Below are 15,649 nucleotides of genomic sequence, written 5' to 3' on the forward strand. Positions count from 1 at the left end.
GGTTTTAATATAAAACTGGTAAAGTAAGATAGAGATGGAAAGAAAAGTGTGTTAGTGGAAAACGGGTCTCACCTCATTAGAGAGAAATAAATTTCCTAAATAGAAAAGTTTCTATTTTTAAGGGATTGACCAACAACTAAATAACTTCTATTCTTAGAGGAAGGAAACTAACTGACCATTGCGATTATATCGTCATTATCAAGGGATAGATTAGAGTCTTCCATGGTCAGGTGTACCTACAAGAAAGTGAAGATGTTGGTTATAATTCCATTTTTTGTTGCATTTGGTAGATCCAATCACATGATCTTCGCAATCTAAATATGGGCATGAGATCCAAAACGAAAAAATAGATTAAGTTGAACAACACATCGAAATATACTCCTTCCTTCCTGTAACAGATGTCACACTTTCCTTTTTAGTTTATCCCAGAAAATATGTGATATTTTCTTTTTTTTGACAAAATTTTCTCACATTAATATAAATACTTACTTCTCTCTGTATATCTCATCAAATAATATCGAAGGAGGAAAATACTCCAAAAAATGAATAAGAGGGAAAAGAAATAATATGACGATAATTTCCATCACACAACTGAAACTTGAGGAGTAATTACATATTTTATACAAAATGTTTTACCTTTATTTCAATTTAGTACAAAAAGTATTAAGTTCACATATTACATACAAAAAGTTTACTAAGTGTTTTAAGTTAATACATTCCGTTAAATATTTTAAACACCGTTAGTTGGTTTATAATTTATCCAACTTATCAACATAATTATAGGATAATTACAGATTTAATACAATTAATCACTCAAAATAACATTCAATATCAATTCTTTCAGCAATTGATCGTGGTTTAAAAAAATTTTGTCCCTCAATATATATATTTTTTATAATGTTCTTTATAGAACATAGTATAAAACAGGTTCATATTTCATCTTTATAAAACGACTAATTTGAGCTTCGAACAGTTAATAAGTAAATATTTATTTTTATAAAAAAGATTCAATGTTTTTTTAGTTGTATTCTCCATTGTTATATGAGAAAATTTAGACAATAAAATGCAATTCGCTAATTTGATGGTGAAGAGTGGTGAATTTTTTTTTCTGTAATTTTTATTTTTGTGAGTAATAAAAAGAATTGTTTGATATAATTAATGGAATGTTTTAATTTAAAACCTTTTGTACAAATCTGAAACACTGGTGAAACTTTTTATATGTATGATATAATTAGAAGTAACAGTGTTAGTGGGGACTTGACGGAATGTATTATTTTAAACACGTAGTAAACTTTTTTGGATGTAATATGTAAACTTAATATTTTTTGTACTAAATCGAAACAAATGTAAAACATTTTGTAGTTTACATATTTTTTGTACTAAATTGAAACAAACGTAAAACATTTTGCATGTAATTATCCCAAAGCTTATAAATACTCCCATTTCGTTTCCCCTTTTATCCGAAACCCATCCCATAAACCCTAACTCAGATTTCTTCTCCACACACATTGATGGCCGCAACTATCGCCCGTTCGATCCTCACCGGCCGTTCAGCCGCCGCCTTTCTCCCCAAACGCCTGCACTTTTCCACCGTCTCCGGTCTCCCGCCCCTCCCCGGCTTTGGCCGCGTCCGAATTTCCGCTCTTCGCGCAGCTGCACCCGCACTATCCCACTCAATTCGCGTGCTTTCTCCCGCCAGAGCCAACACGGTCCGATGCCGAGTCAACCGATCTGGATCCTCGTACTCTCCTTTGAACTCCGGTTCGAACTTCAACGACCGCCCGCCGACGGAGATGGCGCCGCTCTTCCCCGGCTGTGACTATGAGCACTGGCTTATTGTGATGGATAAGCCCGGCGGTGAAGGCGCCACCAAACAGCAGATGATTGATTGCTACATTCAAACCCTAGCTAAAGTTCTAGGAAGGTTGATTTTATGATATTCCCTTGTTAATTGAATTAATTTTTTGTTTCATTTTCCACCTTATTGTTGCGAAGCTGTAGTTGTTGCTTGATTTCTGATTCGCGTATTCTACTTTATAATCATATAAAACTGGGCTCTTGTCTCTTTTATGAATGTTGAATGATAATTTTTTTCGTTTGATGTTTCTTATTTTCTTTGTTCGTGTGATGTACGTTATTGACTAATGTTCGATGTTTACCAATTGTATTTCTTGCAGTGAGGAGGAGGCTAAGAGAAAGATATATAACGTTTCATGTGAGAGGTACTTTGGGTTTGGATGTGAAATCGATGAGGAAACCTCCAACAAGCTCGAAGGTTCGTGCTTAATTTTCTTGACATGATGTTACTTTATTCATTGCACATTCAATATAGTATTATTCTGGTTTGATTGTATTTGTTGATCCCTTTGTGTATGCAGGTTTGCCTGGTGTTCTATTCGTTCTCCCCGACTCTTATGTGGATGCTGAAAACAAGGACTATGGAGGTAAATCTTCTAAATGTTTATAATATTATACTATTCTTTATGAATTTTGGAGTATAATTATTTGTTTGCATGCACTGTTAGAGAGGTTACATAGTTGCCCCTTACATCAGGGGTGGAGCCAGGATTTTATTGGAGAAGGGGCAAAAATATAATACATAAGAAAATTTTATGTATTTGATAAGGGGCATTTAGCGTGGTTAAAATACGTAATTAAAAATTTATGTATAAATATATAAGAGAATGAGTGGATGAGGAGGGGCAATTGCCCCGTGTCCTCGTGAGGTGGCTACGCCCCTGGCGTACATAGAAAAGTTGTCTTCTGAAGTCTTAACACTTAACTTTAAATCAGAAATCTCTAGCATATACTATTGACCAATATTGGAGGCATTACATCGTTACATGGCATCTGAAGTTTAGGGAAAACCTCTTCATTTAGGCTTGAGCTTGTTTGATATGCGGATTCCTTCATGATGTTTATTAGTATTATCATCTGTCCATTATCAATGGTGGAGTGTCGACTCTCATATTATACGTACTCCACTTGTTATCATCCATGTAAATTTTAATTTAATAGATTCAGTTTTAGCCAAAATCCATGAAAATTTGTTTTTTCTGCCTAATTATGAACTGTCACTTGTTTTTTCCTCTTTACACCTTTATGTGAACCAAAAGGTTGCATATCTTATGATAGAAATTAACAATGTTCTAAGATGTGTTTTGAGCTTGAGAATTATACAAATCCTTTTAAATTCTTACAATCTTACTCAGTCACATCTAATTGAAAATTCAAGTATCATTTGCTAAGTAATCCCTTATCCAAAATTTAAACTATGTTTTTGAAATTTTTTTCATGAAGTTATTTACTCACTCCAAAAGATATGTTTAGCATGTGAACTTTGCTAATTTCCTGGATTATTCTTCATTAGATAATCAATTAAGGACCCATGTTTGGTCTAGATTTAAATATGTCATCTCACATTTTCCATTAATTGATTTTCTCTGTTGTGACCAATATAACATCCAATCTTAATATTGAACTATTTGCTGTTATAGAATTTCTTACTAATTTAGTCTGACAAATGACATTGACTAGTGATATTGTATACAGTTTATTACTCCCTCCGTTCCACAGTAATAGAGACATTTCATTTTGAGCACTCGTTTTGAAAAAAATGATAATAAATAGTTAGAGAAATAGTAAAGTAAGATAGAGAATAGGGTAGATAATACTCTTCTCTACACTATTCTTTATCTTACTTTACTCTTTCTCTACTTTAGCCATTTATTATCATTTTTTCAAAACGAGTGCTCAAAATGAAATGCCTCTATTACTGTGGAACGGAGGGAGTATCAATTAAAATCATGTGATAATCTTAGGTGGGGGTAATGGGGGTCATTCATCAATGATCTATGTCAATAGTGAAATGTTCACTATATTTTATCTTATAATTATATTCAAATGTATGGGCAGCCATGTCTTTTTTAAAATTTAACTATAATATAATCCTTGTCCAAAAGACTCCAGCAAAATAAAAAAACTAAAGGTTATGCTGTAAATTGACAATGTCCTATGATTTGGTGTGTAAATCTTGAGAATCATTTGTCTAACACTATGTCTTAAAAAGGCAAGAGATATTTATCCAAATTAGAATATACGTTTTGGTTAAAAGATGTCCAATCCCACCAGCTATGTCTTAAGCGTAAGAGTAGATAAGTTCTGTTTCAAGTTCAATGTAATTGGCTAATTATTATAGAACTTGAAATTGTGTAATTATCATTAGGCCAAACCATCATACAAATTCCAACCTTTTGACTTGAATATATTCGTGTGTTTGGTTTGACAGCTGAGCTATTTGTTAACGGAGAGATAGTTCAACGGTCTCCAGAGAGGCAGAGGAGAGTGGAGCCTGTGCCCCAGAGAGCTCAAGACAGACCAAGATACAATGACAGAACACGTTACGTCAGGCGTCGTGACAATATGAGGTGAAGAATGAGTGTCTCTTTGGCAGGTGATCGGACCATGTGAGATTAGGATGAAGGCTCTACTATGCTAATAACTTGTATAAAGTTGGATTTGTCATTAATCCAATGGATTAGGTGCTTGGTTTCTGATGATTTGGATATTGTCCTCGTATGTAGTTTGAAAAAGTAGTCTAAAAATGTGTGAAGTTATCTGCTGAGTTATCAAATTTGGCTGTTTGTTTGAATGGCATTTTCAATCACTGATTCATGTGAGGATCCCTCTTCGCCTGCTGCATCCTCGTTTTCAAGAAGTTGTTGCAGCTTCTGAAGGGCTGCGATCACCATGTTTGCAGGCCACTCATCATCATTCGAATCTCTGTCAAATTCAGACTATATAATCACTATGACTAACAATGAGTAATTCTACAAATTTACGGGCATATCGTTCACCTTAGAGGGCTCAGGCCAGCAGAAAGGAAGGGCGCTTCGACATGAAATATCATGTCGTCTGAGATGGTTTTCGCCTTTTCTGACAGGTACTCACCATGTCTTGCCATTTCCACCAGAAATTGAGTGTCCAAAATGAACTGTTTTTATGAAACACAAAATTGACTTGTATGCAAAACTGTGAGCAATTACAACCAAGAAAAGGTAAGCATATATACCTGCACAAATTTTGTGCGATTGAGAAGCAAGTTCTCTGTTATTGTCCATATTTCAGATTTAGTAGAGATCCACTCCAATGTTGCGTCCATCACCTCCGAGAAGAGGCTCATCAGCCATCCCGTGTCAATGCAGTCGAGCTTCTCTAGTTTCTTTAGCTCCAAGTTCAATTCCTGATCATGTAGATCATGCACCATAATGTTAGCTATTGTTTGCCTAATTGAAGGACAAAACATGAGCATACCAGGTATGGAACAGATGGAGTCAGATCGAGATATCTACAACTATCGTGGCGAATCTCTGGACTGGATTCATGGCCAGCATTTGGTGAGAAGATGTTCGATATGAACTGATCAAGAAAGTAGGATTTGAGCCGACTGTAAATGTCTTGAACGAGTGTTGCGTAACTGTCCATCTAGAATTCCAGCGGGTGGACGCCATCAAAGAGGTTTCGGATAATGCTCGAGGAAAACTGCACCAATGTAGACAGATTGGCTAGAATGATAACTCCTTGAGTGGGAGTTTCTGGCAAGTTGATCTTGAACCCTTCTTTCTCCATAGCATCTGTGTCACCAGTGATGGCGCTTTCGAGTATGACAACGTACGCTGTCAATAAGTCCATGATTCCTTTCAGAACCGAGCTCTCCATTTCAAACGCGATCAGAGGTGAAATCTCCTCCACCACAGACTGGAACCAATGTTGTCAAAATGTCGTTGGGTCGCTCGGGTCGCCAGGGTCGCAGCCAGCACCGCCCCACTTGGGTGGGTTGATCGAGATACGGGGTCGCTGCTGGGGCGACGGGGGCGATTGGGTCGAGCCGGAGTCGATACTGTGGGTCGCAGTCAAGTGGAGAAGAAAGAAAATAGAAGATGAACAGTCCCTATAATATTTAAATACTCCTATACTAAATGGAATACAACTTTTACTCTCCTAGATTACATAAATGATTTAGTGGTGCAGGGCTGATGGCACGTTTTCCTATAGTAATTAATATCTTTCTCTCTCATTACTCATAGACAAAGTAATATTTAACACATTCTCCATCTCTCTCTTACTCGGCTCAACGAATGTTTAATTAATATTTCATAGGCAATTATGCATCTCTCTTTCTTTATAAGCTGCTGTTATATAAATACATTACCTATATTATAATAAGAGCACAAACCTATCTACAACTTAGTTATATTAATAGGGTGAAATGGTAGGTCAATAAAAATAAAAGTTCAGCGTGTTATGCAATTTTTGAACTATTACCACGTTTGATTGGTGGGGCGCACGACCCGGTCGACTCATCGCCCCGTGACCCAAAATTTCACTCAATCGCCCCGGTGCGACCCGCGACCCTAACAACACTGACTGGAACAATGTCACGAACTTCTGCCACTGTTGGTGAGAAAGAAGCATTCCGGGTGTTGATCAATGATGGCGCTGCTCGTTCCTGTCAAGATTCCCGAAACGTAGTATCTGTCTAACACCCATGTGTCAGTCGAGGCAACCACACTCATGACTCTACTCAGATGGTCTATGTGGAGCTGCATGACTCCCTCTATGCAGGGGCGAACGAGCTCCATGAACGAATGCTTCACGAGGATTCTATGAGTCTCCAGCAGCGAGCAATATGACATACCGATCCTCAAAGCATCAACAGCTGCGGACAGCCTACCACTTATGTCGGAGATGGACTCAATGTACTTGACGAAACAAGCAGCAAACACTCCCATCTCCTCTGCTGCCCACCGAGTTAGCTGCGTTTCTCCATTCAACGAGACATAACTCCTCTCAGCTTGAGAGATCATCGAACACACACATTTTGCCACTTGTTGAATATACAAGACATTCGGAAATAATCCCTTTGAAGGTTGCAGATTGTATATGCCAGAAGCAATCCTCGAGTGGTAGTACTGAAGCATCAGATCGTTTGCAAGATGATTTTCTCCGAGCTGGCACAATCCGAGCAGTGCCTTCTGCAGCTCCGGTGCAGGCACCCGTGGATGTCTAGCTACCAGCGTTAGCTGGTCAGCAAGGACAGACCGTTTTCCAGATATAGTCGACTTATTTGATCCGGTGAATATTCATCTGGCCATCGATACTGGACATACTCGCTCTCCACCTCGAGCAGAGCCAGGGCATCATCTAGCCTAAGCTCAGAGACGAGAGAATCCAAGATATCGCACACATTTTGTGCGTGCACGTCCAATACAGACGGAGACATCGTTTCAACAGGCAGAGTTTCTCGAAGCATGGTAGTATCATCAGACACAAGAGTTGAGTAGATTTTATCACTAAATTCTTGAACATGCCTCTTTTGCAGTGAAGCCTGGCTTTTCAACCCCAGTAGTTCAGTTTGCAAGACTTGTATGTCTTTCATTATCCTGCATTACTCAATTGTAGTTTTTTTTCACTCGTTTTGGAAAAATGATAATAAAAATAGATAAAGTGGAGAGATAATAAAGTAGAGGAGAGTCTTCTAGTTCGTATTCTCTGTTACTTTAGTCTCTCTCTTTTTTAACTATTTATTAATAATTTTTTCAAAAAGAGTGCAAAAAAAAGTGACTTAAATAACGTGGGGCAGAGAGGAGTATTGAATATGAGACTTACATAAGGAAGGCAGAGTAGTTTGAAAAGACGTTCTTCCGAAAATCGTGATCCGATTGTTGCTTGATCTCAAGAAGCTCAGAGCAAAGATGTTGGACACCCTGTGATACAAAGAAGAAAAAGGCAATCAGTTGAAATGATTATTCGAGAAATGTATTTGAGAGAGTGACCTTAGCAGTCATGGAGTGGAGGTGAGGCTGGTCGTCGTCGTCGGTGGTGTGACCCTCGGAGGAGGAATCGTCGGCCAGTTCTTGCCTGTGATCTCTGAAGCGAAATCTTGGCCTGGAGGTGGGGGTGGAATCCATTGGTATGATGAATTAGAATTTGTTTGGAGAATAAATTGATTTGTAGGTAACAAACACATAGCTGTCGCTTTCTGTTGTCAATGTTGGGGAAATGCTTTGGTTTGGTCGTTGAAAGACAATTGCAGGCGCCGCCTTTGCCTTGTTCTTAAACTTGACCGTTTTGTACTAAGAAATCCCGCGCCATTTCCACTTTTAAAATATTCTACACAAAATTTGGATAAAATATACTTCCTCCGTCCCAAGTTACTTGAGCCGTGTTCTTTTTTTGACTAAAAACAAACATATTTTATTTTTCTTTTACTTTTCTCTTTCTTCATTCTTTTACTTTATTCTCTAATCTACTTTATTTAACTAACTAAATACAACTTTCTTAAATCGTGTGCCGAAAAGAAAAGCCTCAAGTAACGTGGGACAGAAGAAGTACTACTATCTGTAAAATGAATCTTTTCATTTCCTTTGTCCACGGAATTAGTTTGATAGTAGTACTAATTGGAAAGTAACTCCCAATTTATTAAATCATTTTTTAATTGTTTTCTCACTTTTTAATCTGCATTTTCTCAGTCTCTCTCATACTTTATCAATTTTGCATTAACATTCATATTATAGCATAGTTGGCAGCACATAGCTATAGTTACTTTGAGGTCACAAGTTTAAACCTCGCCATCTGCCCAGTCAGGCAAACACATGCCTTTGCTGACTTTGCCTCTGATGAATCCGCGAATTTCTGATGTTAGTAAATGCTGGTAGAGAATACAGATCACGACACAGAGATTTACGTGGTTCGATTTACTGAAGTAAATCTACGTCCACGGGAAGAAGGGAGGGCAAGATTGTATTGCTTGATCTGGGATTACAGCTTACAACACAGACTTGCTATATGATGTTTTATCTCTAGAGAGCTTAACCTTTTTCTATCTGATCTAAGTTCTATTTATACATTGAACTAAGATCGTGGCTTGCATCACCACTAATGATGGTTGTGGATGTCGTGGAGGTCATGGAGGTCCTGCATGTAGCGTAGGTCATTGCCTACGACCGTGGCCTGAGCTGACACCACGTGGTAGTGGGTGTGTTGGAAGTTGTGGAAATCCTGCATGGGTCCACTAACTCCTTGTTCGGTCGAATACTGAGACCGAACTGCTTTGGTTGCCGATCTGAGAGTAGAGCTTGATGCCGACCTGAGAGCAGAGCTTGATTTGTTGGCTTTTACCGAGCTGTAGGCTGAGGCCGAACTCTTTGGTAATGCCGAACTCATACTCTTCCTTGGGCTTTGGGCTGATGGGCCGTCATTGCTGTTGGGCTTGTTTAGTACGCACCCCATCACTACCCCTCCCGAAGGGCGAAGTGAATCACTTCGGCAAAGTGAGTCACTTCGGCATTCTGGATAAGGGCAAGGGGGAGGCTGATGTCAGGGGACGTGTCTTGCATTAAATGCGACAGTAAAATCCGGCCGTTGAATCCTGAAAAGGTGGGATTCGAAACGGTGCGACGATTTTGAAATCTTCGCCGAATCTGATAAATACCTCCTTTCTTCATCATTGAAGCACTTTTGCGACTGCTTCTTCTGCACTCTCTCTTTTTTGCGAAAATTCTCTCTCCGCTTTCAAGAATTTCTTCAGACTTTCTTCACCTTCAAAAAGTAAGAAAAATGTCTTCTTCTTCTTCTTCGGAGTCGGGTAGCGGTAGGAAAGGGGATAAGGGGTCTTCTAGCCGGAAGGAATCCGGGGAGAAGACCGTAGAGTACTTTCACAGCGTCTTGAGTAAGGACACCGTGATATCTCTACACGAAAAATATCTTCTTCCCGGGGGGAAGGCGGTGGTTCCCGACGATGATCATAGGGCTAACGACCCGCCGGAGGGTTACGCCACCGTGTACGAGGCCTGCTTAGAATGCGGGCTTCGTTTCCCCCTCCCTACTGCCTTTATAGATTTACTAGATTTTTTTCAGCTTCCTTTGGGCCAGGTGACTCCGAACTCTTGGAGGCACTTGTCGGCCTTCGCTGCCGAACTCCGTATGTTAGGAAGGGATTTGTCTTTGAAGGCGATCCTTAAATTCTTTCAATTTAAGAGGAAGGGGTCTTGGTTTTACTTGATCCCTGTACAGCCCTTTAGGGCCTTTTGTAAAACGAAGTGGCCGAAGTGGCAAAACCGCTTCTTCTACTATGATAGGACCGCGGCTCCTAGTTTTCCCTGGAGAGGGCCGAAGTCCGTTATCCGTCATCCTCGGCCTGAACCGTTGGACGAGCTCGATGGCGAGCTCAACAAGATTCCCATAGTTAGGAAACAATACACGGAGTCTGAGCTCGTCAAGGGCGACGTCGTGTTCGACATCTCGTCTTCGGACGAAGAGGCCGAGGGTGAGGATTTCTCTTTATCTTTATGCTCTACTGCTTTAACGAAGAAAACTAACCTTGCTTTCTTGCTTTTTGGCAGTGTACATGCTGAACAAGGCTATCCGAAAGTCCTCCGAGCTTGTGGAGCCGGAGAGGCAGAGAGCCCCTCGCTCGGCGTCTGAAGCCGAGAAGAATCCGAAGAGGCAAAAAACCTCTTCTTCGGATCCGAAAGAGCCGGAGCCGTGTTCGGCTAAAGGGAAGGGGAAATTTCATGAGTCCCCAAGAATGCCGGGGAAAGACCTGGTCATCTCCGAGGTGGTTGCAGACATCCCGGAACACGTCCCTGAGCCTTTTCAATGGCCGACGAATTTTGTGGAGGTAAGCTTTCTGACTTGGCTTCTTTTCCACATTTTTTGATGGCCATTCTGTTGAGTTTTTTCCTTGTTCATCTTCAGAGAGCCAAGCTCGTCTCCGTGGAGCTCTCCAAAGCATCCCACGACTACGAGGAGATGCAGAAGAAGTTGCATCTTGCTCGTAGTCTGGCCGAACAGGCTGAGGCCAAGTTTGAGAGGGCCCGAGCTGCTAGGATCTCGGCTCAGGATGAAGCCCGGTCAGCCAAAAACCAGCTCATCATCCTGCAAGAGCAGACGAAGCACCGGGAGGCTCAGAAGGAGGCTGCCGCCGTGGCTGCCCAGGGGGAGGCTCTCCGTGTTTACACGGAGAAACTCTTTTTGAGCAGCCAGTTCTCGGCCTTTGTCGGTAGTCTGGTAAGGCTAATTACCGATAAGGGCGAGCAGGGGGCCGACGTCGTGCTGCCTCTGTACAGCCGAGAGATAGCAGCTCGGCTTCAGAATCTGCCGCTCCTTGAGGAGCTCGCTTCATCCTCGGTCCTGCTTTCTGCAGACCGAGTCCGGAGTTGTCGAGCTGATCGGGACGAGAACCTGGAGGCTATCTTTGCCTCCGTGGGACCCGTTTCACCCGCTTCGACTTACAACGGAGAGGGTGAGGCCGAGCCGCTGGAGCGGGAGGCCGAAGTCGAGCGGGCCGGGCATCCGGAGAAGGAAGCCGATCAGGAGGCGGAGGCGAGGCCGGCAGGATGCGAGGCCGAGGCTGAGGTAGTTCAGGAGAAAGAAGCTGAACCAGGCCGAGGAGCCGGAGACGAAGCTGGCGGAGTATGATTTCGTCTCCCTTCTCTTAGTCTAGTTTCTTCCTTGTAAAATGGCTTTGAAGCCCTCCTAGTGTAAAAAATTTTCCTTGTGAATGAAAAATTCTCTACACTTGTCTTCGTATAGCTTTTCGTACTCGCCTTTATTCCTGTTGTATTTTACTATCTGCTCGGTACAGCTGCCGAACTAATATAGCTGCTTTGTACTCAAGGAGATGGAGATACTTCACTGGAAACGGCTGTACTCTTCGGCTTTAGACGAAGCTGAGAAAAGAGCTATAGCCGATCAGACGAAGAATGACGAGCTTCTGGCTCGTTTAGTGAAGCTGGAGGCCGATAATAAGGACTTAGAGTCCGATAAGAGGGATCTGGAGGCCGAGCTGAATACGACCATTGCTGAGAGGACTGCGTACGAGGATTACATCCGTGTGCGCGGGGGAGTGACCATATCAGATGTTCAGAGTCGAGTTGACGAACTGTGGGAGGAATATCATGTACTCCGGAGGAACAATGCGCTGGAGAGCTCGGCTTGCCAACAAGTTGTGAAATCATTACGGCGCTGGGCTTCTCGGTACGACATCATTCTTTCCCGGCGTCCTTCAATCGGGAGATTCCTTAGGCATTTCCCGCCAACAGATGCTCGCACTCCAGATCAAGCCTCTGGTTCCCTTGTTCAAAATCCTACTCCAAGTCAACAACGAACTCCGGAACAGCCGGAAACGTCAAGACGAGAACGGGCTCAGGAGCAACCGGAATCGTCAAGACAGGGACGGACTGAAATTCGTCGAGGAGTTGTGACTATGAGCGAGCAAGATCAGCAGATGCTTATTGCAGAGACTCTTCATCGCCGAGGGGTTAGAGCTTCTGGGGCTCGCGGAAGAGGTGTTGGGTCGAGGATAGCATCTCGTCGACCTGCTTATTCTTCATCTGCTCGGAACAACCGAACTCGGCTTCCAGAGGATTTTGTGAATAGGTGGCTCAACTTTAGCAACCCCGGACAGTAGAATAGTCCTTTGTAATAGCGTAACGCCATTTTGTAGGGTAGCGGAGTTGTATGCCGAACAAGATTTGAAAAAATGAAATTTTGTTTTCGCTTCTAACACTGTATTTACAGCTTAGCGAAAAAAAATTTCATCGTACTTGTCCTAGGTCTTATGAAGTAAACTTCTTTGACCGGACTTGGTCCTTGGTCTTATGAAGTAAACTTCTTTGACCGGACTTGGTCCTTGGTCTGATGAAATAAACATCTTTGACCGGACTCGTCTTTGGTCTGATGAAATAAACATCTTTGACCGGACTCGTCTTTAGTCTGATGAAATAAACATCTTTGACCGGACTCGTCTTTGGTCTGATGAAATAAACATTTTTGACCGGACTCGTCTTTGGTCTGATGAAATAAACATCTTTGACCGGACTCGTCTTTGTGTTCTAATTTGGCGATTTTCGTCGCCGGGATCGAACTTTCCCTTGTCCTAATTCGGCGAGTTTTATCGCGTGGATCGGACTTTCCCAGTTAACCGAAGTGGTCTTATGCAGTAAACCTCTTTGACTAGACATGGTCGTCCTCGGTCTTATGAGGTAAACTTCTTTGACCGAACTTGGTCGTCCTAATTCGGCGAGGTTTATCGCGTGGATCGGACTTTCCCTTATTGCAGTTCGTTTCAGACGAAGTGCTTATTTCTTAAGCCGAATTGTGGTCTTGTATCTTCCTGAGAAGCTTGGACTCACAATCGTTGGCTTATTGCAGTTCGTTTCAGACGAAGTGCTTGTTAAGCTGAATTGTGGTCTTGTATCCTCCTTAGAAGCTTGGACTCACAATCGTTGGCTTATTGCAGTTCGTTTCAGACGAACTGCTTGTTTAAGCTGAATTGTGGTCTTGTATCCTCTTTAGAAGCTTTGACTCACAATCGTTGGCTTGTATATGTTCTAAGAAGGGGATCAGCCTTCGAAGAACAAGATACCTCAGTAACATTTGTAAGAGACGACACGCACAGAGACAGACAAAACACACAGACAAAACGCACAGAGACAAACAAAGACCAAGCAAAACAAAGAAAGCACATTGACCGAACAGGACTCAAGACTGACTGACCGGACTGTCTCTTACAAATGGAACTTTTTGAGGTTGGAAACGTACCATGTTCGGGGTACTTGTGCTCCTGACACGTGAGTCAATTTGTAAGACCCTTTGCCGAGGACTTCTGACACCCGATATGGACCTTCCCATGTGGGTTCGAGTTCGCCCAACTTTTCTGCTCGGCTTACTTCGTTGTTTCTCAAGACGAGATCTCCCACTTGAAATTGCAGCTTCTTCACCCTTTGGTTGTAATACCGGGCTACTTGCTCCTTGTACTTGGCTGCTTTTATGCATGCCAATTCTCTTCTTTCTTCGGCAAGATCTAGCTCGGCTCTCAGTCCGTCCTCATTCAGTTCTGCTGAGAAATTGAGTTCGGGGACTGGGTACGCCGATCTCAACCGGAATCACGGCTTCAGTGCCGTACACCATCGAGTCCGGTGTGACTTCGGTCATTTCGCCTGCCTCTGACTCCGGCTGCTGTGATTGCTATACTTGATGGTGCCGAACTGATTGCTCGGCACTTTTAAGCGCAATCTGCGAACACACTTGCTCTTTTTCGATCACCTCGGATGACCGCTATCCCTCCTTTGGTGGGGAAGGTGTTCGGCGAGGAAGCCTCTGATCGCTATGATCGGGCTTCTTTTTGTCTTCTCTAGATGAGCTGTCTAAAGACCGTTTTCGACGGTCTGCCTCATCGGCACGAGAAAACTTGTCCGCAATGTCCCACATCTCTTGAGCTGTTTGCGGACTGCATTCCACGAGCTTTCTGTAGAGAGCTCCGGGCAGGATTCCATTTTGGAACGCCGAAATGACAAGTAGATCGTTGAGATAATCTACTTGTAGACATTCCTTGTGGAACCTCGTCATAAAGTCGCTGATCTTTTCGTCGCGACCTTGACGTATAGAAAGCAGCTGAGCCGAAGTGATTCGGGCTTCCGCTTTCTGAAAGAACCTCCTGTGGAAAGCCTCCATTAGATCTCGGTAAGATCTAATGCTGCCTTGGGGGAGGCTATCGAACCACCTTCTTGCGTTCCCGATAAGCAGCTCGGGGAACAGCTTGCACATATGGACCTCATTGAGACCTTGGTTCGCCATATTATACTGATAGCGTCCCAGGAAGTCATGAGGATCCACCAACCCGTCATAAGTCATCGACGGAGTTCGGTAGTTCTGTGGAAGGGGAGTTCGGGTGATATCGTCCGAGAACGGAGTCTTCAATGCTCCGTACATGGCGAACCCGACATCTCTTCGGTATGGAGGAGATGGAGATCTCCTGTGATTCCGGTACCGAGGAGGAACAGGAACATGTCGGGGTTGAGGATTCTTCTTCCTGGAAGACACGGCACTACTGCGGTAGTGACTTTCATGTCTGGATGAGGAAGGAGAACCCACCGTTTTCGTCTTCGGCTGTTGGCTCTTTTGCAGGAAGGCTAAGAACTCATCCTGCTTCTCAGCCAAGAACAGCTTGACAGCCTCACTCAAATCAGGCTGCTGGGAAGACTCGGTGTGTGGACCTTTTGAGCGGCTTGTTCCTTCATCGTGAAAACTGGAAGTAGATGTCTCCCGAGGCTGTTTTCCGGACCTGCGGGCTGGACTAGCTTCCTCATGGTTTTCACGAACGGTATTACGGGTAGTGTGTGATCTGGTATGCATTTTTTTGGGGTGGAAAAAGGGTCAAAAATTCGCTTTATCACAAATTTGGTTCTCTGTTTCCCACAGACGGCGCCAGTGATGAATCCGCGAATTTCTGATGTTAGTAAATGCTGGTAGAGAATACAGATCACGACACAGAGATTTACGTGGTTCGATTTACTGAAGTAAATCTACGTCCACGGGAAGAAGGGAGGGCAAGATTGTATTGCTTGATCTGGGATTACAGCTTACAACACAGACTTGCTATATGATGTTTTATCTCTAGAGAGCTTAACCTTTTTCTATCTGATCTAAGTTCTATTTATACATTGAACTAAGATCGTGGCTTGCATCACCACTAATGATGGTTGTGGATGTCGTGGAGGTCATGGAGGTCCTGCATGTAGCGTAGGTCATGGCCTACGACCGTGGCCTGAGCTGACACCACGTGGTAGTGGGTGTGTTGGAAGTT

The 15,649-nt window shown here is 42.7% G+C and overlaps 1 protein-coding gene and 1 pseudogene across 1 annotated transcript; one reads left to right on the top strand and one right to left on the bottom strand.

Annotated features, from left to right (window-relative positions):
* Positions 1 to 1,460: 1,460 nt before the first annotated feature.
* On the top strand, positions 1,461 to 4,651 carry LOC121764576 (multiple organellar RNA editing factor 2, chloroplastic-like). Its single transcript, XM_042160589.1, has 4 exons — positions 1,461 to 1,924; positions 2,178 to 2,275; positions 2,379 to 2,444; positions 4,289 to 4,651. Exons 1-4 carry the CDS (start codon positions 1,512 to 1,514, stop codon positions 4,429 to 4,431), a joined length of 720 nt encoding a protein of 239 aa, XP_042016523.1. The 5' UTR covers positions 1,461 to 1,511; the 3' UTR covers positions 4,432 to 4,651.
* Positions 4,629 to 7,970, bottom strand: LOC121764143 (annotated as a pseudogene).
* Positions 7,971 to 15,649: the final 7,679 nt, after the last annotated feature.

Source organism: Salvia splendens, chromosome 14 (assembly GCF_004379255.2).
Source record: "Salvia splendens isolate huo1 chromosome 14, SspV2, whole genome shotgun sequence".
Classification (NCBI taxonomy): Eukaryota; Viridiplantae; Streptophyta; class Magnoliopsida; order Lamiales; family Lamiaceae; genus Salvia; species Salvia splendens.